This window comes from Polypterus senegalus, chromosome 11, assembly GCF_016835505.1.
Source record: "Polypterus senegalus isolate Bchr_013 chromosome 11, ASM1683550v1, whole genome shotgun sequence".
Taxonomy (NCBI): Eukaryota; Metazoa; Chordata; class Cladistia; order Polypteriformes; family Polypteridae; genus Polypterus; species Polypterus senegalus.
In genome coordinates this window covers 15,396,804-15,421,745 of record NC_053164.1, presented here as the reverse complement: position 1 = coordinate 15,421,745, position 24,942 = coordinate 15,396,804, and the positions used below count along the sequence as shown (strand labels likewise).

The 24,942-nt window shown below is 36.1% G+C and overlaps 1 protein-coding gene across 2 annotated transcripts in view; it reads right to left on the bottom strand.

Annotated features, from left to right (window-relative positions):
- Positions 1-21,510, bottom strand: part of sympk (symplekin) — a 57,389-nt gene extending 35,879 nt beyond the window's left edge. The window contains exons 1-8 of one of the 2 annotated variants that reach the window (XM_039768076.1): positions 21,391-21,510; positions 19,613-19,767; positions 16,574-16,639; positions 10,871-10,924; positions 10,368-10,441; positions 9,732-9,858; positions 4,592-4,841; positions 1,843-2,013 (exon numbers count right to left, since the gene is read on the bottom strand). In XM_039768076.1, coding sequence (XP_039624010.1) covers positions 1,843-2,013; positions 4,592-4,841; positions 9,732-9,858; positions 10,368-10,441; positions 10,871-10,924; positions 16,574-16,639; positions 19,613-19,717 — 847 coding nt within the window. In that variant the 5' untranslated portion in view covers positions 19,718-19,767; positions 21,391-21,510. The remainder of the gene's footprint in view (positions 1-1,842; positions 2,014-4,591; positions 4,842-9,731; positions 9,859-10,367; positions 10,442-10,870; positions 10,925-16,573; positions 16,640-19,612; positions 19,768-21,390) is intronic. The other variant, XM_039768075.1, reaches the window with a different exon arrangement.
- Between the last annotated feature and the right edge of the window lie 3,432 nt (positions 21,511-24,942).

Sequence of the window (24,942 nt, the reverse complement as noted above, 5' to 3'; positions counted from 1 at the left end):
ACAGACTGCTGTCACTGTCTTCCTCAACTGACAGACGCCACACTATGCAACTCTTCAATTCCACCCTTAAACGTTAATATTACACAAAATTATTGTCTGTTATACCTTCATTGTTAACACTCTTTAATATTGTTCTTTATCTGTATGCTACTGCTGGACTATGTGAATTTGCCCTTGGGAATAATAAAATATCTATCTATCTATTAAAATTAATAATAGCCAGGGTTCAGATGAAAGAGGAAAAAAAAATTATGAAGCATGCTGGCTTGAACACAGAGTCTGAAAGGTGGAGTCCACTGAATGAATCAGGTTTGGTGGGAGCAAGGCATGGACAAACCTGTGCCAAAGCACAAAATATAAATAAAATGTAAAAGAAAATGAATCCACCCTCATAAAATTATAACTGTCTGTGTGTGTACAAATGTCCCTGTTATATGCCTTTTGGTTTCGGATTCATAAAAGCAGTGCTAATGATTGTGATACTTTGGAATTATAAATACAATGCATTTTATTACTATATGCATTTAAAAAATGAATTCCATTAATGCTGAGGTTTATGTTGAGATATATATATAACTACTTCTAAGAGTAGTTTTATTGCACCATACTTTTTACTTTTACTTGAATGTATTTGTGAAGAAGAAACGCTACTCTTACACCACTACATTGGGCAACACTCGAATCGTTACTTTTTTTTCCCATTAGATAAAGTCTGACAGACAATTTTCAATCTACTCTGAATAGCGTATGCTGTCAAGTTGTGCACACGACTTCCATTGCGTCTCCAGCTCTGGTGCAAGGTTTTGGATGTTCCCCAAATCAAGGCACTACAGCTTTGAGGACAGATGTTGCATTTTTCATTTGAAAGCATTAACTGAGCTAAGAGTTTTCTCTTTTTCTTGCAGCTGTAAATTAACTTCATTCAACATGTTGGTCAGATCGGGAAAAAAATACCAAGTCTAGCGGCCATTGATCGTTATTAAGTTACATGTATTCCGCATGTTTAATGACAAGGAGAAACTCCCTTTTCTCCAGTCAGGGTCTTGAAATCTCATCAGGAATTTCTCCCTAGCCATCTACCTCAACGAAGGCATCTTTTATCATCTCTCCATCTTGGAAGGACTTCTTATGCTTAATGAACGGGTGACTTACCCAGAACGATGCTTCGGTGTGTCTGCCTTTGCTTTTGAATTCAGCCGAGTGAAAAATGACGGCTGCCCGATTAACTTTGATTTTAATTCCCTCTCCTTTCTCTTTCTCAGATCGCTTTTTGGAAGGAAGTCAGTTTCGTAGTTTTTATGAACAGTTCTAAAGTGCCTTTCCACATTTTCCTTCTTTGGAATAGCAATGATAGATTGACAGATGAGACAAACGCACTTCGATTGTGACATTGTGAGAGAAAAAAAATCCTCTTTCACTTCCACATCCAGCCCATAACCAACCCATTTTTTTTAAATCCCTTCTTTAGTCGATATAAATTGGAAGGCTAACTAGATCACTTAGATAGCCAGAGTTTTGCAGTAGCTCGCGCGTTTGATTGTGCGTGCGGGATGACCAGCGTGTTAGAAGAAAAGAGATCTCAAAGTGGCCGCCCTGTATGTCAATCAAGTAGCAAATGCCAAAGGGAGGATATATGATAGACTAACATTTAAAAAAAATTTTTTTTGAATGCAATCTACCTGCACTCCCTTTCCGATCTACCGGTCGATGGTGATCGACGCATTGGGCACCCCATTACACTCTCATCACACTGTAATACATTCAGAATAGTGGAATTTTTCCTGCATTTCAGCTTGTTGAAACACCAGAAACTCATTAAGGAAATAATTAATAAAAACATACCATGCAGTGTCTCATATGCTTGGATGACCTCTGACATGAACATGGGTCGCTGCCTGGCAATAATTGCCAGAGATCCTAGTGCTGCTGTCAAGTTAATGCTGGATATTGCAGGATGGACCATAAATTTCAGAAGCTGTTCCAAGGCCTTCTTCCCTTCCTCAGCCAAAGAGTCTAAAGAAAAATGGATGGAAGGAGATCACACAAATCAAATACACACACTCGTTACAGTAGGCGTTTCCCATTACAAAGAATGTTGATTAAAACCCTGACTGATTATAAAATGCAGGTGCACTGACATTTTTTATTATGACTTTTTAAAGCCAGACAAATTTTTATCTGAATTTATTTGAAACTTACAGGACCTGTACTATCTTTAAATATTGAGATGGGCAAATATTTTAGGTGATGTCACTGTACTGAAAACACATGCCTGTAGGTTAGAGTATTAAATGTATGTTTGTGTTTAACTAAATGTGTAAGGTTCGGATTTCCAGCAAACAAAAATAGATTGAATGTTTAATGCAATGGTCAGGGCCTAATGACCAATCCAGCACTTACTCAGAACCAGTCCTCATGATAAAGCTACACTTACCACCTCCTACATTTTTATATGAAAAATCCTGCAGATGCAGGTTCAACACATCAAATACATGTTAAATAACTAAAGGAGGGAACTATTGCACTACTGCATATTAAATGATTCTGCATTCTGCTGTTTGCAATATAGTTTGATTTTTTTTTTCTTTTCACTGGTCATAGGGTCACTATTGTCACATGTACAGAGTACAGTGTGCCCCTTACTTGTATGTTTCAACAAGAAGGTGGAGAAATGACTGGTAACTTGTTAAGTTCAGATTTCACACAAATGTTACAAAGTTCTTTTTCATGCAAACAACCACAGACACATAAATTATCAAAAAGTGTAGTAGAACTTAGGGACTTTAAAATCTTGACTTGATGTCTAGGGAAGTAGAACCGATGAACTTGTTGGATCTTGTCATAATTGTGCTAATATTCTTCTAATATTCTAATGTGCCGCTCTCCACCATCACGATCAGTGAATAATACTACCTTACCTTGAAGCCTCTGTCTACTGTATCTGAAATAAATATCTTACCCTGAAGTTAGAATTACTAAAGTTAGAACATATCTATGGTTTCTTTTAAACATTGTGTAGACTGATGACTAATGATGAGCAAACCTCAAGGAGTTCATTTCACCATGAGTTTGGTGAACTTTGCCAAACTCAGCAAAACACATTTAAGTCAACGAGGGAAAGGAGGAACTGAACTAGTTTTGAGTGGATTACAATGTTTTATTTTAAATGCACGTGGGATGCAAATCTGGCCAGAGTAGAGACATCACACATACACAAAGCAGACCAGCAACAATCTGTGAAATGCGAGTTGAAGTACACATACTGAAAGTTCTGAGTCTGGCTGTTGCAGCTTTATGATGTCATGCTGGACTCACAAAGCACCAAGAATCGCAGGGGAAAAAAAAATGTTCATCTAATCTGGTCACACTGTGAATTTCCAGGGAGATATTTGGCAAACTAGGTCACTGGAAAATTCAGCATGTTTGAGGCGAATTTCGCAGATCAACACCAATGATGACTGAGAAATTAGCAATGTTTTTGGTACCTAAAAGTACAGACGAGTCAACTGAAACATTATCTTTTACTCCTTTTACAAAACAATCTTGTTGAAGAGATTGCAAGAATTAATAACTGACATTTATAAATATTACAAAGCTGCTCAGTTACATTTTTCGGATTATCAAATGCTCTGTAATGTTTTAAACATTTAAGAAATTTATATTTATATTATTTATTTATAATTATTTACGAGATTTAAGGTTGATTTATAGGGTGACAAGCACTTAAGAATCACACTGCCTTTTAACATGTCACGTGATAGGAAAGAAAAGTCTTCTACACTGTTCAAAGATGTAGTGGTTTGAGATGCGTTTAATTATTAATATTCAATACTTTACTATAACAACCTAACACCATTTTATTTTTATTGTAATAAAATGACTTATTTTTATTCATACAGATAGCAACTTTTCCTCTGTTTAATTTTGCTAGCACATTTAAAAACTTAAAGTAAAGTATTTCTCTCACACAATGGACTCAAAATGTAACATAAAATTAGTCCGTCACAAATCAGTTTTGCATAAAGGATCACAATTGTCAGATTTCGGTCAATACCCTTTCCACTGAAGCATCACTGCTAATGCATCTAAAAGATAATTTAGTAACAGCAAAGCGTGAAAAAAAATTTGAAGGTTTATTCCGATTTACACATATTCCAATATGTGCATATTTAATTACACAGCAAACAGTTCATATACAAAATTCTATCAAGTTGCACAGTTTCATTTCACTAAATCAGTATATGTTCATGTTTACTTTCATAAATGCTTATCATGTAGTAAATGATATTTTATCTTGTCACTTTGAAACATTCTGTTTTGCATTTTAAAGTGACTTCTGCTGTACCCTAAAAAGGGGGCAATATCTAAAACTGATTCATCCATCCATCCATCGATTGTCCACCGCTTATCCGATAAGCGGTAAAATTGATTCAGTAATAACTAAAAAAGAAAAATAATTGCTTTCTTATAATTTGACAACAAAATACATTCAGATCAATAAAGACAAAGACATAGGGGTGGGGTGTTGGAACTAATTGTACTATTGTGGTATTTCTAAACACAAAACACATCTTTAAATAAGGCAACTCACTATAGTGGACATTAGGATGGTCTTTGGGGATTCTCTCCAAGCTGATGTCATTCTCTTGCCTCTTTGGAACTTCAGAGTCGGGTGTTCTAGGTGAGAGTGTGATGATGAGACTTTCCACAAATTTGATGGCATGGGTTCTGATTCCATCATTGTCAGAGTCCAGCATCATAATGATCTCATCTTTCATACTGGTCACCATTTCCCAACATGCCTCCTGAAGCTCATTGATCACTTTCAATCTAACCACCCACTATATTAAGGAAAAAAGAAAGAAGAAAACATAATCCTGATGTTTAAAGACATGGTTTTTATATTCACCTGAAATATCAGGGATTTTTAAAACAACTATATATGTACAGTATTTTTCTTTGGATAAATGCATTACTTAAACGAAATATACAGTATTAAAAAAACGAACAAGAAATAACCATTCTGCCCAGCATAGCTTTTATTTGCCTTGTGTTAAAACACTTTTAAATATTGCACACCAAGCTTACTTTCTGCTAATTGCTACATATTTGCTTGACTGGTGCCTGTCTGATAAACTAAACTGTCAAAAATATCGGTAGAATGTTGAAAGCAATCCCGGCCACTCTTGTATGGCATTCATCTGCAGCTTATAACACAACATACTCAACTACTGCAGAACCCAGGCCACCCACATTATAAAGCTCAAAAATACTGAAGAATCACTGAAAAGTTCAAAAGTTAATATCCTCTACATATAAGTAAATGTGATAAAGCTTACTGAGCATATTCAGAGCATAAAATATGACTAGGGATGATCTGCTTACAAAAGGCCAGCATTACTTTGCAGGATATAAAAAATGTCAGTTTGGCAACATACTTTTTGTGCTTACTTCCACCAAATTGCTTAAATGGAACACAACATACTGTTTCCTAAAAGTATACAATTATAATCAAAAGTGAGTTAAAGGTATAGAATTATTATTGTGAGATATTGTGGGACTACACTTAACTGGTTTGCTTAAATTATTATTAGAAACAAAAACTCAAGACATTCACTACTGAGGTTTAGGTCATGCAGCAGTGAGTGAAGTGCATTCAAGCCCACTTCTCGTACAATTGTGTTTTTTTTTTTGTAAATAAAGTACATCTGGATCATATACTTTATCTCTGTTTTGTGTTCAAATTAGTGATGCATATTGTACTGGTAATGAAAAAGTACCAAAAACCACAATTTTCAAAATGGTACTGTTCCATCATTATGCTAATTTTATTCTGGAAATAAATAGTTGCATACAGGCATCTCACAGTTTTTCACAAATCAATGCAATCGGAACTCCAAGGAGTACTCCACCATTCCTCAATATGACATTATGTCATCCCACGGGAAACACCAAGTAGTTTAGAAGGGTTCATGGCACTTTTCTAAGCAATATTTTTTCAATGCTCTGGAAACAGGAAAAGAGATCCATGACATTCCGGAACTACCAAGCCAATACAGTCTCCATTATGATACGCAGGATATGGCAGAGCAGTGAGGTGGGGCATGTATGCCAGCTGGGAAACGGGCCAGGGGTTTGGGAGTTATCCTTTATTTGATTTGGCATTGTTTTGGTACTGGTACTTGGGTGTGAGAGCTGGTGTAAGTACTAGGCTGGCGCAGTACACCAATATGAGAAAATAACTGAAAAAACAAAATTTAAAAGAAATCCAGCATTTCTGGATTTTCGGTATTCGAAATAAACATTAACATTCCACTTGAACCCCTTCCTCTGACACTCTGTGGAATAGCCAGGCAATAAGGTGCTGTAGACTTTAAGAAATCACATACTTTGTCCAGACTGTGTGATTAAATCCCAAACCCCTCCATTGCTTTGACGTAATCTAGACCTCTTGGTACTCCCCACATCATGGGAGACCCTGGGTGGGGAGTAATAATGGAGTGCAGTTATATGTCATTTGCTTTGGAACCGTTTTGGTACAGGTATTGTGGGGTGAAAGCTGGTACTGATACCAAAGTCAAAATTTTAGTACCAATCCAAGTCAGTTCAATTATATTTCACTTTACGATAGAGCACGACCAATCAGAGATTTCTGCCAATAATACAGATTCTGATAAAAAGAACCTCCGATTTCCAAACACAAATATTAGTGGCTGATAAATAGCCTCTCCCCAGGGCTCAAAAAAAAAATCGTATAACAAAACACAAATACAGTCAACCCTCGTTTATCACGGTTAATCCGTTCCAGACTCTGCCGCGATAAATGAATTTCCGCGAAGTAGGATTCATTATTTATAAATCGAATATTTTCGCAGTTAGAGCATAGAAAACCTGTTTACGATCTTCTAAATACAGTAATCCCTCCTCGATTGCGGGGGTTGCGTTCCAGACCCCCCGCGATAGGTGAAAATCCGCAAAGTAGAAACCATTTGTTTGTATGGTTATTTTTATATATTTTAAGCCCTTATAAACTCTCCCACACTGTTAACATTATTATAGCCCTCTACACATGAAATAGCACCCTTTAGTCAAACGTTTAAACTGTGCTCCATGACAAGACAGAGATGAAAGTTCTTTCTCACAATTAAAAGAATGCAAACATATCTTATCCTCAAAGGAGCACCGTGAAGAGCAGAGAATGTCAGAGAGAGCGCTCGCTAAGAAAAGCAAACAATCAAAAAATCAATACGTGCTTTTAAGTATACAGAAGCACCGTGATAAAGCGGCATTTTGTAGAGGAGCGTCCTATCTTCTAGGCAAACAGCCACTGTGTAAACAGTCCCCTCTGCTCACACCCCCTCCATCAGGCAGAGAGAGTGAGAGAGACAGAGAAGCAAACAAAACAAGCGCCACGCGGGAAGCATATCTTATAGCATTGAGGAGTTTTAGTTAATATGTAATACATGCTCTGATTGGGTAGCTTCTAAGCCATGTATGAAATCAACTGGGCAATCAAACTGAGGAAGTATGTAACCTAAATTAAAAGACCCATTGTCCGCAGAAAGCGGCGAACCAGCGAAAAATCCGTGATATATATTTAGATGTGCTTACATTTAAAATCCGCGATAGAGTGAAGCCGCGAAAGTCGAAGCGCGATATAGCAAGGGATTACTGTATAAATAAGATTATTTGAAAAAATAAAAAGATTTTCAATTAGCAATTTAAGAAAAATAATCATAAAAATAAACAACAACAGTATATATAACAATATAACTGAATGAAACCATCTTCTTATAAAACACCCTACCGTGGCTGTTCGTTTGTCTGTCCAGGATTTTAAATCACTTGTAGTTCGCAAACCCTTTCACCTATTGACTTGAAATTTAGTACACATATACTATGTGATGTCTACTATCCACTTTCAGCTGATTATTTTTATTACTCTTTTTATTTTTATTTTATTGTAGAATCAACTCTCGGCAGCGTGCAGGACGGCTGCCGCGCGGCGCATGCGTATAAGCACCGTTCTCATTCCCTACCACTTTCGCGGTCACTTCCCCTACCTCTTCATATCTTTAATCATTCTTGAGGCAGATTGAAGACTTAAGTGCCAGCTTAAGTGAAAAATAAAAGAAAATGTACTAAGTAATTGCAACACAAAAACTAACTTAATCAGTTTTAACTTGAAAAGATGCAAATGCAGGAAGAGAAGCAGCGGGCCGCTAGGGTGGAGAAAAGAAGAGCTACTCAGGAAGCAGCAAGCGCATCAACATCTGAGCCAACAAATGCTAATTGTATACAGAGAAAGAGTATGAATGCTCAAGTCAAGTGTATTCACTGCACGTTATCGTGCAGTACGCCGTTACTGGTATTATAATAATTAAATAAGACAATACTCAAAATTGTGAAACTAGCCTTTAAGATTCTTAAATTCTTTGCAATGTACAATACAATAAATGAAACATTAAAACTAATTTACTGTAAACAGAAGCTAATATAAGTAACGTGGTCAAACTAATACTCCCATTCAACTAAAGGGAGGTTATAATACAGGAAGCATAGCTTCTCTGCATTTACACCAGAGAGAAACCACCTCTTGTCCTCATAAATGTTGCCCACAACACTGTACCCCTGCTCACAGGGCAATAAAAATATGGTGGACATGTCAAATAATGTTTTGCCTGAACAGAGTGATATTTAAAGCAGTTTAAGTTGAGGCTCTACCATTCAAAGGGGTGTCCGACTTCCTGTCTATTACAGGATCTTGTAGATAGTGCTGTAGTTCTTCCATAATGCCTTCTGGTTAATTTCAGTTTCAAGTTGCTCCACACGTGCTAGTTACTTCAGGCACTATACTGCAATACTTTTGTATTTTTCATTTGCTTAGCACACCACGATCAGCATGTTTATAATTTTTAATTGTTAGTCTGTATCATTTATAAAAATAACCTTTTTCTACTGCCTTGCTCTGCTTTTTTTGGTTAATTACTACAAGAATTTATGTGCATTACCAGTGGTGAAACTGTTTTCGAAATGAAAGACAAGATTTACTATGGCATAAAGAAAAGACACTAAGCTGGCTACAATAAAACTGATTCTAGCTAACTTTAGAAAGCAATCTTATGACATATCCAAAGAGCAAATAAGCCTTGCCTACTGTATGAATTTTTTTAAATGCACTTACATCCACATTGGCATCACATTATTTGTGCATACACCAAATTCTGCTAATTTTGAGAATTGCATCACTCAAAATGCCAACACGTGATCAGCCCCTAATTGGCATCACTTCTGCTGATGCTGACTAGGTTAACCAGCCCCATTACTGGCCAATCAGATCTGCCATAAAATTAATTGGTTGGGCTTTACTTTAGTTTAATTTATGCATTCAAATATATTTTTATATACTTTAAATTATTGACCATCTTAGCGTGTAACATTAGTTGAATATATGCAATATACTTGCTCTCTTGTGCCAATGTCTCACAAAAGAAAGGGGCAGGATAAAGCTACCATAAGTGGGTATGTGAAGCCATGAACGCTCCAAACATGGTATAAAAAGCAGCCATTCAACAAATGCAAATTATTACACCTTATATTGCAAAATTAAGCAAACTTTATCATAGAAAGACAAAAGTATGCTGATTGAACTGAAATACACAAGAGTTCTATATACGGAGCTGAAGCTTTTATGTATAACGATATGTCGATTTCTTCATTATTTTTCTCACCTGCAATGCAACTTTGTATAGCTGAGTCATCGTCAGGATTACTTTTTTCACTACATTGACACTCTCATCCTTAAGAAGCATGTTCAGGTTAGCAATAAGTTTCAACAGCAGCTCATTGTCTCTTTTACTGTAAAACAAAAATACAGCTTGTCAAAGATGCTAATCAAAACACTGTAAAAAGTCTTTAGGCTATAGAAAAAGGAAAGGAAAGATGCCTTGCGCAAAAAAAAAAAAAAATCACTGCATTCTAGTGACAGACTAGTTCTGTTGTTCACCCATACATTTTCTGGGTTGCAGGGGAAATTAAAACATATTCTGACAACATCAAGTACACGCCAACACCACTGCAAGTCCTAATAATGCACATGCTTACAGGGCCAATTTAAAATTGCCAATTAACCTAACTGGCACCTTTGGGATGTTGGGTCGTAAACTGGAGGACTCTTTTTAAGACTCACAACGACACAAAGAGAATGCACACACTCCACAAAGACAGCGGCACATTGCACTACCATGATATTCCTCCCAAATAACAGAAGAATAATTCACAGTGCAAAAACTTTCAAACTAGTCTTACTGCAATAAAATACAATACATTCTACCAGCTGTCAAAATGTGGTTCTTATATACACTTACCAAGCTTCCTCAATGAAACCAATAACAAGTTTTCGAACTTCCATAGATTTATCTGTTTGGAATGCAATGATTTCCTAATAAGAAATATAGACAAAATAAATTAGAATGCTATATAGATGCCTACAAAATAATGCAAAGAAAAATATAGACATGTGCAGAGTCTACACTGAGTCCACACAGTCTGAGAATGTCAAAATTATGAATATAAAATGAAGGTGAGGTGTAAAATAATTAGTATAATATTAAAATAATATAGCACAAACAATTGTGATGCACACCATTTTCTGACTGTAACCAAGTGGAAGCCATTGAATCAAGGATGCTGATTAACTGCACTTGTTATGTATCTATTATTAGTAGTCACAAGAATATTTAAAGAGTGTGGCTGAACATCTCAAGGCTAACTTAATGTGGCCCATGGTTAGATGATGGAACATTTAAAAACTTTTAAATACTGCTGTAAATAATTAAAATCCGCACCCTACATTTTGTGGAATACTTACATCTAAGAAATTATCAAGAAGAGATGGATCCTTGTTAATAATCAGCTCTTGTACCTGTTGCAATAGAAGTAACATTTAATTATTCACTTTTAGAATTGATTCTTTAAACTCTTGATGCACACAGCAATATATAACTAAATATATAAAAAAGTATTTTATTAACACTGTTTTATGTTCACATAAAATATTAATCTTAGCAATAAGAAAATTGCGCTCTAAACATACTTTACTCTGCATCCTTATGTTAATGATAGCAGACTTTCTTAAGTTCAATATTTTACTCATTAAAATTTTAAACATTAAAATAAAAATGCATTTAAAAAGTGAGAGTAAAAAGTTGCAAGGAGATTTGTCTCAGAGTTTAAAATCACCTAGACCATTACCACATTTTACATTTCCTTAAGTCTTGTCTTTAACAAGAAGGAGGGTACAGTGGAACCATAAGTCATTCCAAAACTCTGGTCGTAAACCGATTTGGTCGTGAACCGAAGTAATTTACCCCATAGGATTGTATGTAAATACAATTAATCCATTCCAGACTGTACAAACTGTATGTAAATATATTTTTTTTAAAGATTTTTAAGCACAAATATAGTTAATTATACCATAGAATGCACAACGTAATAGTAAAATAAATGCAAAAACATTGAACAACACTGAGAAAACCTTGAACAACAGAGAAAACTAACACTGCAAGAGTTTGCGCTATAGCCTTATGACCCGCTCGCTAAAAACACCTTTTTTTAATGAGTTTTAAGCACAGGGAAAAAATGAACATTTGAAAAATCCGTAATTTAATAAACCACCAAGAAAAGTAACATTGCAACAATGCACGCTATGAACCGATCGCTGTAAACAGAAGTGAAGTGGAGGTTAAAATCCAATAGAAAAAAGGTCTTCATTAAAAACAAGGTTAAAACAATGCTCAGATCTGTCTCTTTAAGAAACAAGCCTTATGCATCCAGCTGTCTCTCTCTCATGTGTGTGTGTGTGTGTGTGTGTCTGTCTGTCTGTCTCTGTCTGTGTGTGTGTGAGTCTGTGTCTCTCTAACGCACGCGTGTCTGTGCGTGTGTCTCTCTCACGCACGTGCGTCTGTGTGTGTCTCTCTCGCACGTGCGTCTGTGTGTGTGTGTGTCTCTCGCGCGTGTGTCTGTGTGTGTGTGTGTGTCTCTCTCGCCGTGTGTCTGTGTGTGTCTCTCGCGCGCGCGTGTGTGTGTGTGTGTGTCTCTCTCTCGCTGCACAGGGAGAGACTGAACAGGTACGGAAATCATCGGCACGCACAAACCAAAAGGGAAACTGGCTTGTTCGTATACCTAGTCTGTGGACGTGAACAGATGCAAAAGTTTGGCAAACTTTTTGGTCGTAAACCGATTTGTACGTGTTCCGAGACGTTTGTGAACCGAGGTTCCACTGTATAAGAAAGAAAAAAAAAACCTCTCCTGATGGTTCTTCTATAGTATTTGCCATCTGATGATGGAATACACAATGAGGTCAAGCTTTGTTTTTTTTTCCTAATTATTTTTGCACAAGTACGGGTTTGGAAGTCTGTAGGAATGTAAAGTGATACACTTTATTGGTACTTGCATAAAAAAGTATTCTTTTTTACATTTTAGCAGATGGCATGTCAAAAACACTAAACATAAAAGCACAGCAGACTTGTACCAGTGCTATTTCCATGATTGAGTAAAGTGTTTTGGTTCACTTTGGTTTTCACAGGGAAGAGAGAGCTTAATATAAAACATGCAGTTTTCAGCAGCATGTTAAAATTAAGTACACTCTACATAAGTGTGTTCAAACTCCATTTCTAGTTGATTGGTACACTTCAATACTAATTTATATGGAACTTCCAATTATTCACAAAGAGAACGCTGATAATAGAGTAACTTTAGCTGAATTTCATTTGTCATAATCAGTTGTAGTGTAGTGTTAGTAAGCAACTATGGATGCTTTGTTTACTGGTCCAAAGTTCACCTCCATATAAGCTGAAATGAGGTTCCACAATCACATGAGAAGGCTAATGTCCAGACAATTAAAAAAGAGGATGCATATTATTACAGAATTTTCTCTCCCCATACTTAATAAATATGGAAGTTTTATCCGTATTAGAAAACTGAATAATGTTCAACATGTTTTACACTTGTGTATTAAAAGTTTAATAATGTATTGTGGATATGTCACACAAAATGATACTTCAGTACTAATTCAGTACCAAAGTTCTGAAAACTAACGGTAATACAGATTTTACAATATTGATAGAACTGAGAAAATCAGTACTATACTAATGCCTGACTGGACGTAGACAAATCACTTTCCAAGGCACAATAATAAATGAGGAAAAACTACACAGGAAATGTCTCATTAACACATGTCACATTAACAAATGTCAAAAAGAACAGCAGCAGACTGGAAATGATTTTGTGTTCATGCAGGAGAATTTCTGCACACATGTGCAGCAAAACACACTCACACAGGCTTGGGGTTCTTGCCACTTTTAACTCATTAAGGAATTAGTTCAGTAAACTTTGTGCGTGCTTTTAAAGCAATATAACTTTACAGATCAATTGAGGTATACTTGTTTAACTCGTACTGTTACACATTTGTAAGGAAATTTAAAGATAACAAGACTAATTACTTTTAATGGTGTTCTAAACAATTTTTATCAGTATGCTGCTGCTGGAGTATGTGAATTTCCCCTTGGGATTAATTTAGTATCTATCTATCTATCTATCTATCTAGTCTCAAAAAATAAATATAGGCTTTACACTCATTCCTTGATTGTCATGAGTACTTCTGCAGATGTCATTCAGTCCAAGCATCTGTCCAGTTCACATGCAGTTCAATGTCTCAAATTGAGGAGGAGGAGGACCGCACACGGATCCACAGTTACACATGGAGGACTGGCAGCACTAACAATATATGCAGCAGGTAAACATCAAGGCAAGACTCAGACACAGTGCCCATTTGGACTGTCTACACAGGCGATGGCACATGCTGCTCCATTTGTTAATACCAAAATAAAGTTTACTTTAGCGTTTTAATGCTTCAAAGGACATCTTCATATTAATATGACATGTACTGTGTAACAGAGACGTTTAATCGTTGAAACACAGTACAATAAATAAAACAGCATACTTCATTGTTAAATATGAATATGCATACACTGAATTTGTGTCATTTGACTCTTGAAGGCAAACTACCATTCATTACTATAATTGATAAGTGAAAGCACATCATCATATATTTGAATGGTATGATGAAGAATATAATGCTTTATCACAGTTATAAAATGTTTGAGTACAGGTAACAACCACCCAAATAATTTTCTAATTCCGGATTTGTACATGGACACATGAAAGAGCAGAATGTGATCACAAACATAAGAAACCTTCAAAACACCAAAACTAAGGTCATTTAACAGATGATTTGAAATAAAGAATTCAAGTAAAACTGACGAGCTTGATTTCACAAAAGAAGCTTTACAGTTGGGACAAATGTAGAAAAAAAGGGGGACAGATTTGGAAAATTAAAGCAGCATGAGTTTCTGTCATTTGAAATTCAAATTAATTTGACTTATCCGTGAAATATTACTCTTCCGTAGTATATCTGAACCAGCTAATGATGCAAAAATAAAACCTTACAATAGAAATAGTGACAAACCAGAGTTTAAAATCATGCCGTTACAAAAAAAAAAATGTAAAGAGTTTTTTCGATGGAAATATCCTGAATTATTATGGAATTCAGTAATTTAATGTTTGAATTTTAATATTAAATATGGATTTTAAGTAAAAGGTTCCCAGTTACTGAACAGAAAATGTTAGAATAAATTTAGAATGTGAACATGCTAAGATAAATCAAGAAGTTCTTGATATATTCTTCATTATAAACCCTACGCTAAAATCCCCCCAAGATTATAAACACGCCATTTGTTGTTACACAGTTGAGATGCCCACCACTGCCACACAAAGTTCAAACCACACATTTTATTTTGATATTTATAAATGCTAATACTAGTTTACTTAAATAATTGTTGGATAAATACTTAATAGATAAGCCAGTATTTTAAAGCTGTTCTTACTGTTAGTATTTATAAATTTTATACTGTATTACAGAAAAAGGCACAATACTGTTCACATCAGTAATGTAGGTACTTGAATAATAAGCAATCAAATGAGATTTCTGTTTTTAAAAAATTTCACTGGTATTGGTATCGAATGCACACATTCTGGTATCATGCCATCACTAATGCATTGTTTATAAATTATATGTCCAAACAATGTTAAAAATATAAAACCGATTAGTTTCAGTTATTGGTTAAATGCCCTACTGCAAATGTATGAGCTAACCAGACAAGGGTTCAAAGAGAGATACATTTAGAGGATGTACTGGTGTGTATGTTATGTACTACAACTGGGCATTTCCAGTCTCACTAGGGAGTTATATGAAATGCATAAAAAAAAAAAGATTTAAGTGGGATGAATTGAGTCGAGTTTTTCTTACCACAACTAGAGTATCAAAATATTAATAAACATTGATTTTAATATATTTAAAATTGTTCAGTACTCATTTATCATGGTATTGATTCTACACTCTACATTACAAATACAAGTCTGTTTGCTTTGGCTTTTGACAAAACAGCCTAATAGTCTCCCAATGGGCATGGCAAAGTTTGCATCCCGTTTCCACCTACTCACAGGAGTTAATAAGGTGGCAACCTCAGCAGCTGTCAAAGAGGGCAGCCAGAGTGGTGCCTGGAAATTCTTCAGCTTTCTGCCAAATGGGCATAGAAAACCACAGGGTACATGCAAGCCTTTATGCAAGATTTGCTACCACATATTACAAAGTAAAGGGGTTAACACAACTGATTTAGGCAGACATTTTTATAGTCATTTAAACATTTAACACATTAAGGCAGGGGTCTGCAATTATTTTTACCTGCTTGTGCTCATATACTGGGTTTATTACAGCAGAAATAAAACTGTGGGACAGTAACTAAAGTAAGAGTTGCTTGGACTTGGCAGGCTGTGGAGGCTCCTTCACAACTGAAGACTGCATGAATGCAGCAGTGTGGTGCATTTTCCTTTGCACTGTATCTGAATATCGCTGCTAAGCAGAGCAATGATTGTGGTTTGATGACAGCCCTATTTTGTTACAGTTTCCTCATACAGTTGGAGAAAACTGCTCAAAATTAAAATCTGTCTATATAAGATAATGACTGCAGGTTGATGGGAACCATAGTTTTTGGGACTGGCTGTAATGTGCATTAAGGTTAACACCAAGCCTAAAAGATTAAAATTTCTATTATTTGTGTTCATCAATGTTAAGATTTGAATCCATACAGAACGTAAATTTATTTAAATTAATTTCTATTGAGTTACATTATATACTGTATTGAGTATCAAATTTCAATACTTTTCTTAGCATTGCATCAAACTTTAAAATGTTGTTATTATGAGTATTAGCAACAGAGAGACACTTGTGTATTTACCCCTTGGGGATTAACAAAGTAAATCAAATCAAATATTATGAGTATTAGCAACAAACTGACACAAAAAGACCGACACACATCTACTTACTGTGTCACCCACGGTGACTGGCTTTACTTTTAAATGTTCCAATTATAAACATACATACTGAACATGTGAATTATATCTCTATGAATAGAAGTGTGAGCTAAAAAAAAAAAAAAAAAGCTGTTCACCTTACCTGTTTTAGCATAGTGAGTTTACTTTCTCCACTAGTCAAAGCTGCCTGGTTTAGTAAATCCACAACCTGCAAATAATAATAATAAAAAAAATTAACACACTAAAAGGTATATCAATGTTCAGTCCAAAGACACACTGAATTACAATTAAGAACAGGCAGTACTGATTAAGCATTGCATAAACCTAAAAAAATAACATTTTCAACAAGTGATGGGCAAAATGTTAAGAGAAAAACACATAAGCTGTTGTCTGTAGCTGGCACTACCCTCATTTGTGCATCTGAGCTTTAAAAGGTGCTTGCTAATGCAAAAAAAAGGTTACTAAACTAATGCAATAACATACATAATCACTTATGTCATTATTTACTGTAAGTATTCATTTTCTAACCCTATGTATCCCTTCTGAATGTGGAGAGACAGCCTGTTCCAGTAGCAACAGACATAAGGTAGGGACCAACGCTACATGGAGCATCAGTCCTTCACAGGACACGTTTAAGAACCCACTCATCTTCACTCTAGGCAAGTCTAAGAAAAAATCTTTTAATTTTGAATCACTTTGATCAATAAATGAATGAAAAAAATGTAATAGTATGGGTAGTATTTGGTTTACTTTCTTGCTTTATTACTTTTTATGATTTAGATGACGATCTCACATTTTAGGTCAGCTCTATAGTATAGGGTGGTCCAGATCTAATTGAGCAATTTTCATTACGCTATAACTTATTAAGTTTATTACATAGAAAATCACCCGAAAAATCCCGGACCATCGAGAAGTGTGCGAACTGACGACATGAAGAATCATCTTTGCACCGAACTGGAATCGTCCCCGCATAAATCAAAGTCATCCAGATGATCTGGATCTGCATAATTAGATCTGGACCACCCTGTATACAGCAATTTAGGGCTCACCAACTCTCTAGCACCACTTATAAGTTGGAAACACATCCATGCTCAGATCTTTGGGATATGGATTGAAAACTGAAGTGCTTGAAGAAAAACCCAAATACACAAAGGATGAAGATGGAAGCTGTACCAAATCTGTGACTAATTGCGGGATTCAAGCAAAATGTACTGGGTCTGGAAAAGACTGGCCCTAACCACAGCTGCACTATGACACCTTCTAAGTAAGTTTTATATATATATATATATATATATATATATATATATATATATATATATATATATATATATATATATATATATAGATATACAGATATATATATATAGATATAGATAAATATATGTACATATCACATTTCTCTGCCAATGTTAAAAAAACGGCAAAATTAATATTTTTTTCAAAATGATCAGAATCAACTCCAATGGCACACCAATGTTTACATGTGAGAAAAATTAAAAAGAAAGATTTTACATATATATATATATTTACATGTTTTGCAAAACAAACAACATTCTCAATTTTCATTTATATGTTATCCTGGCTGCACTGTGTGTAAAGCAGAAAGTAGCCTTAAAGGGATGGGCATCCATCACTGTGCTCACTCATGCACACATCCACATTTTTTAGTGAACTATTTAGAGCTGACAATCAACCAAACACAAGCGGTTAGATTGTGATGGAAAAACCAGAGCACCCAGAGAAAAAAGAAAATCCATACACACATAGGGAGAAAACACACAGTCATTGATTGGGTGGCCAGATTGCAACTAAGATGCAGAAGCACTAATCTCTGTATTGCCCTGTGATGCATATGTAAAGAATTATGTAATAAAACATAAAAAAGTTATATTTAATAAATGACACCAAATACTGACAAAAACTAAGACTCAGTGAGACGTGTACATGAGTGGAAGGTCATACAAATGTTCTATGATAGGATTTGCTTAATTATCAAGACAAATATATCTTAAATAAATTAAAAACAATAAATTCCCTGTAGTCAATAAATTGATGCACATACTTTTGCAACTCTCAGTTATTCAAGCAGGAAGTTCTTATGCTTGTTTGGGGGGGAGATGTTGACTGTTTTTACTATAATATTTATATATACACGAGGTGAAACAAAAATAACCGGATCTGTAAAAAAAAAAAATATATATATATATATATATATATATATATATATATATATATATATATATATATTTACTGATGAATTATAGCATTCTAAACATTATCACCTTCTCTATACTCCCCCTCCCAATCTCTAATACACTCCATACGTATCTTCCATTGATTGAAACAGTGCTGGAAGTCTTTTTGCTTGAGGCTCTTCAACAGGCTGGCTGTTTCTGTCTTCACTTCAATCTACTGAAGAAAAATGTGTTCCCTTCAGGTCACTTTTGATTTTCGGGGAACAAGTAAAAAATCACAGGGAGCTAAATCAGGCGAATAGGGAGGATGATCGAGGACAGGAATGTTTTTGTCAGTCAAAAACTGCTTTACGGAAAAATAGAAAATTCACGAGAAATTTTATGCTGATTTGCTATTCGATTTTTACACCCGACATTATCGCGGCAACTCGTGTAGCAACTGCTGTGCAAATACTGACTGGGCTATTCAGAGGATATACCAAGCAGGTAGGTGGTTTGAGAAGGCGTGTAGGAGGGGATACAGTTCTATGATGCACATTCAGCCGACTTCCTGACAGTTTTCCAGGAATGCCCCAAGCCCAGTCAGGTTCTTATAGTGTGTCACCTCATATTGATATGTATTTTTATATATTTTTTGTAAGATTTTAATTTCCAAATAAAGTACCATCTATCTATCTATCAATCATTCATTTGCCGTTGTACAGTATTGGTCACCATTAGGTTCTATAATATCAAAAGCTTTTTCTCTGTTGTGCATGAAAATATAAGATTCACTTTTTTCCTCAGTGATCCCTACAAACTACATGGGGTTAAGTAACATTTAATGGAAAAAACTATTTCTGGGTGGAATATTACTCTAGGACAAAGAAAAAAGTTTTGAGAGTTCTTGCCATTATGTATTTTACTACACGAGTTCTCAAATAAGCAACAAGGGCAAAGTAGTCGTGCTGAAAATAATTTAGGAACATATGCAGACCCTGCCTTACCTTCTCACTGGTAGTCATGTCAATTGCTGCATCGTCGACTCCACTGAAGAACTGGGAGGCAACACTGGTCCGTGACCCTCCTGGGTCACCACTGACAGCTGACATGGTGAAATTCAATTCAAGTAAGTCTCAACACCTGGAGAGCAAAAACACAACTATTTAAATTTAGACCTGTCAATTAAAATTAACATCTCTTATTTAAAATTCAGGATACTATGTGTTTCATCAAAAACGCACCTATGTAAACATGGTAAGCAAAAAAAAAAGTTGTCAACAAGAGTGTCAAATTTGTCTTTATAAATCAACCAAGAAGTTCTTTCACACAAGTATGACATTAATGCTATTCATGGCTTAAAAATTTCAAAAGGACAAGAACACGGCCCTGAATTTGCATAAAAGTGCAGACAACTGGGTGTTTTGAAAAAGAAACTTTTAAAGGAAGAACAGAGGTGACAGTAAAGATGTGCATTTATTGAGGACCATGGTTAATTATAAAGTAAAAATGGCATGATGTATGAACTCTCCCTATATCATCACAGCGCTTTGTGAAATGTGTACACTTTCCAAACAATGAGCATGACTTAAACAACAGATGCATTCTGCAAGGAGTTCAAACTGCAAAGGCAAAAAATATAATAAAAATCCAGAAACAAAAGCCCAGCTTCTTTCTTAAAAAGGTATTTTTAAGGGCTTGGGGCAATTTACATTTACTTATTTGGCTGACGTCTTTATCCAAGGCGACTTACAACATTTGCAATACAACTGGTTTCATTTCTTTTGGTTTCCCAGTTGGAATACAGGCGGGTCAAGTGACTTGCTCAGGGTCACACAGTGTCAGTAGCGGGATCTGAACCCACAACCTCGGGGTTTGAAGTCCAATGCCTTAACTAAAACACCACACTTAATCAAAAATGTCAATGGGGATGTTTTTTTTTTACTGTGAGCATTAAAATTAAAACAGTTCCGTAGCCATTAAAAAACATAAAGATGTGTGACTGTATGTCTACATTACACAAAATGCACTGGGAGTGATCCACTACAATTTACTGGCTTATACAATTCAAATTATAGCAAACCCTACTCCAAATGCAAAACGCTGTTGAACTGTTTTATTTGTTGAACTTAAAGTTCAGTCTGTGACCGAGATGTGAAGCTGTCAGGAATGTAAACTGCATCGCCTGTAGTCAATGACACACTATTTATACCCTGTGTGCTTATTATTGGCCAGTTTATTAAGTTGTAGTTTCAGCTTGATCAGTGACAAATTAAACTTGTCTTCTATCTTTCTGGCTTGGTTCATTTTAAGTGCCTTTAAAAAAAATATTTTAACCGGTTCAGCGTCTTCGTATACACCACGTGACTGATTGTATACGATTACTACGGCTTATCAGGAGCTTTAAACTTGAAACGATAGCTGTATACGAAAGCGAATGAGTAGTTTAAGATCAATTTCATAAAAATCCATTTATACGTGGATACAAGCATTAGTAAATGACAAGAGAACAGATGAGCCACTTGAATCTATACCACACAAAGCAAGATTTCTAGTCGTTCATGTCCGGTCAGACGAAAAACTACTCCGGGTCCACCACAAAAAGAGTTTTAACTTTACTGCGAAAATCGATTTACTAAGACGGGCCGGAGAGAGTTACCCCCGTCCGTTTCCCGTCGTTTAAGACCCTTCATTGAGGGAATCGGTTACGTCCTCAAATTAACGACCCTTATAGGTTATAGGCGGCATTACCTACGGCAATTTACCGGTATCGATAACTTCTCACCTCACAAACGCTTTCCAACTGTATATGATAACAAAAACGTATCAGATAATGCTGCTTCATTGACACAAATTCATCTTAGAAAATGCGCCTTACAGTGACTGAACCGCCATGTTGGGAGGCGGGAACAACACCACGTGACCAACGCGAAGGCTTCTGGGTGACGATTTTGTTGTTCTAAAGCCGTTGCTTATGGATTTTGTAGTTTTCTGTAGCAACACGTCGTTGCTAGTTGAGACGGCAAAAGAAACAGTTTTCCCACGCAGTTTGGGTGGTTTTTTAAACCTTTTTGTGCATTACTGTTATCTACGGAAGCGTATTAGTGCCACGGTGAAAAAAATACGGAAAAAAAATCTAAATGTCGAGATTAAAGTCGACATGTTGACTTTATTCTCGACCTTTCCACTTTATTCTCGCAATTTATGTCGAGATTAAAGTCGACATTTTCACTTTATTCTAGTAGTTTATTTTGTCAGTAGAATGTCGCAAACTAAACTTCATCTTAAAATGAATGTTTAATTTACTAGATTTTCTCAAACCCCGTCATAAATTAATGTAGCACATTAAATGTTTTATATTAAGTGTTCCCTGACCCTGTTGTTAATCTCCACGCGCTTCTTAAACAGACTTCTTGCACTGAGAGGCGCCGGCAGCGATCGCCGCACATTGACTTTATGATATTCCTGCTCTAAGAACATTCAGAATACTAAGATAAATACTTGATATCTTTTTCACGATGAAATGCATCAAAGCATGTATTAAACATGGGTGGCGGGGGGCACGGTGGCGTGGCTGTAGTGCTGCTCCCTTGCATTAAGGGGTCTCCAGGTGTATGTTTAGTGTAGAGAACTTTATGGCAGGTGTGACGAGGCTCCAAAAAACTGGATATAGGAATGGGTATCGCACAGGTTTAACTTGAATATTGTGTAAATGTTGGGTTCGTGGTGTGGTGGTCGAAGACACGAACACAGAATTCAATGGATGTTCTTCTGAGCGGGCTTTCTTTATTGCATGCGTGCTGTCTCTATCTGACGTACTAAAACCTCCAGTTCCTATCCTTCCTTTTTCTTTCTCCACATAACCAATCACCACACGATAAACGTCTTTGTGATATTAAAACTAGCTAGAAACTTAGACCTCAGAGTTTTCAGAACTTTAAATGTCTTAAGCATGTGGGGGCATGGTGACGTGGTGGTTGCACTGCTGCCTGGCAGCAATGGGGTCCCAGGTGTTCTCTGCCTTGAATTTGCATGTTTTTCTGGTGGGTCTACTCGGCGTGCTTCAGTTTCCTTTCAAAGTCATGTAGGATGTGGGGTTTGTTATGTATTATTGACCCTGCTACTATATGTGTTGCTCGTATTCACCCAGCGATGTACTGGCGCCCCATTCAGGATTTACTCCTGCCTCGCACACAATGCTTGCTGGGATGGGCGCAACCCTGAATGGATGGCATAATTAAACATGTATAATGAAGATTTTTTTTAAGTTCTGAAAACTCTGAGGTCTTAGTTTATTACTAGTTTTAATCTCACAAAGACGTTTATCGTGTGGTGATGTTATGTGGAGAATGAAAAAGTAAGGATAGGAACTGGAGGTTTAGTACGTCACATAGAGACAGCAGGCATGCAATAAAGAAAGCCCGCTCAGAAAAACATCCATTGAATTCTGGATTCGTGTCTCCGATCACCACATCACGAACCCAACATTTACACAATATTCAAGTTAAACCTGTGCAATACCCATTCCAATGTCCAGTTTTTTTGGAGCCTCGTCACACCTGCCATATTTTCTACACTGAACGTAAACCTGAGGACCCCTTAATGCAAGGGTGCAGCACTACAGCCACGCCACCGTGCCGCCTACCGCCCATGTTTAATACAAGCTTTAATGCATTTCATCGTGAAAAAGATATCAAGTATTTATCTTAGTATTCTGAATGTTCTTAGAGCAGGAATATCATGAAGTCAATGTGAGGCGATCGCTGCCGGCGCCTCTCAGTGCAAGAAGTCTGTTTAAGAAGCGCGTAGAGATTAACAACAGGGTCAGGGAACACTTAACACAAAGCATTTCATGCGTTACATAATTTATGACGGTGTTTGAGAAAATCTAGTAAATTAAACATTCATTTTAAGATGAAGTTTAGTTTGCGACATTCTACTGACAAAATAAACTACTAGAATAAAGTGGAAATGTCGACTTTAATCTCGCCATAAATGAGGAGAATAAAGTGGAAATGTCGAGAATAAAGTCAACATGTCGACTTTAATCTCGACGTAAATGTCGAGACTCATTCAAACAAATTATAATGGTTACAACACACTTTCTTCAAAGTCAATTCAAAGAAAATAAATTAAAATTAAAAATATAATGGAGGAAAAATAAAACAAGATTCTATCACCAGTCAAGAAAAGGAGAAAAAAGAAAGACAGTAGCAAAAGATTGTTAATCACAGGGCTAGAATGCTTTCTTTAAACGGGGCCGGCGCTAGACAATTTCGGGCCCGAAGCAAATACGGGGCTCGACCCCTGCAGCAAGGAGGTCCGAGACGCAGAAATGTGTTTTCCCGGCATCTACAACCATCACTTTTTGACGATTTCCGTTTGACACTGACATCTGTAACCGTAACACACTGACAGGAGCCAAATTCACAGGCTGTCAGCGCAGACTGTCATACAAGGCCCTGAGTGAAGGGTATGAGTGATGGAGGTCGGAGTGGGCCCGCATAAATGTCTTTAGTGATGATACATTACAGATAAAGCTACATTTTAGCTAGCTTTTGCTGTTTCCACCAGGCAGCATGTGGAGGTAAATAGCTAGGCCAAGCACTTTTTTTTTTGCTTTTTATATTTTTTGTATATTTTTTATTTTATGAAGATGAGATCCACATTATTTTGTTTTTACATTTTTATTTGGTTTTAAAGCTTGTTTTCATACTTTCGAGATATTCAGATTTCCGTATAAAAAATAACTTACCAGCAGATATCGAAATCTATTTCACACAAAAGACACTTTTTCGAACCTTGGCACTGGCAAGCTCATGAATAAGTTCAGAATAATCAAGAGATTCGACTATCTCTTGTTCAATTGAAATCAATGGCAGACGTTTGTAGCTCATGGAGCTTCGCAAGTAATTTTTGATAAGCTTGAGTTTTGAAAAATTCCTCTCCGCCGAAGATACCGTTATAGGCACAGTCAATGCTATTCTGAGAGCCACAGCAACATTAGGCATGGCAGTTGCTAACTCCTTCTCATACAGATATTCCAGTGCTTGCATGGCCATTGAGTTCATTCATTGAGTTGCTATGAACTACAGGTGCTGGTCATTAAATTAGAATATCATGACAAAGTTGATTTATTTCAGTAATTCCATTCAAAAAGTGAAACTTCTATATTAGATTCATTCATTACGCACAGACTGATGTATTTCAAATGTTTATTTCTTTTAATTTTGATGATTATAACTGACAACTAATGAAAGTCCCAAATTCAGTATCTCAGAAAATTAGAATATCAATTAAGACCAATGCAAAAAGGATTTTTAGAAATGTTGGCCAA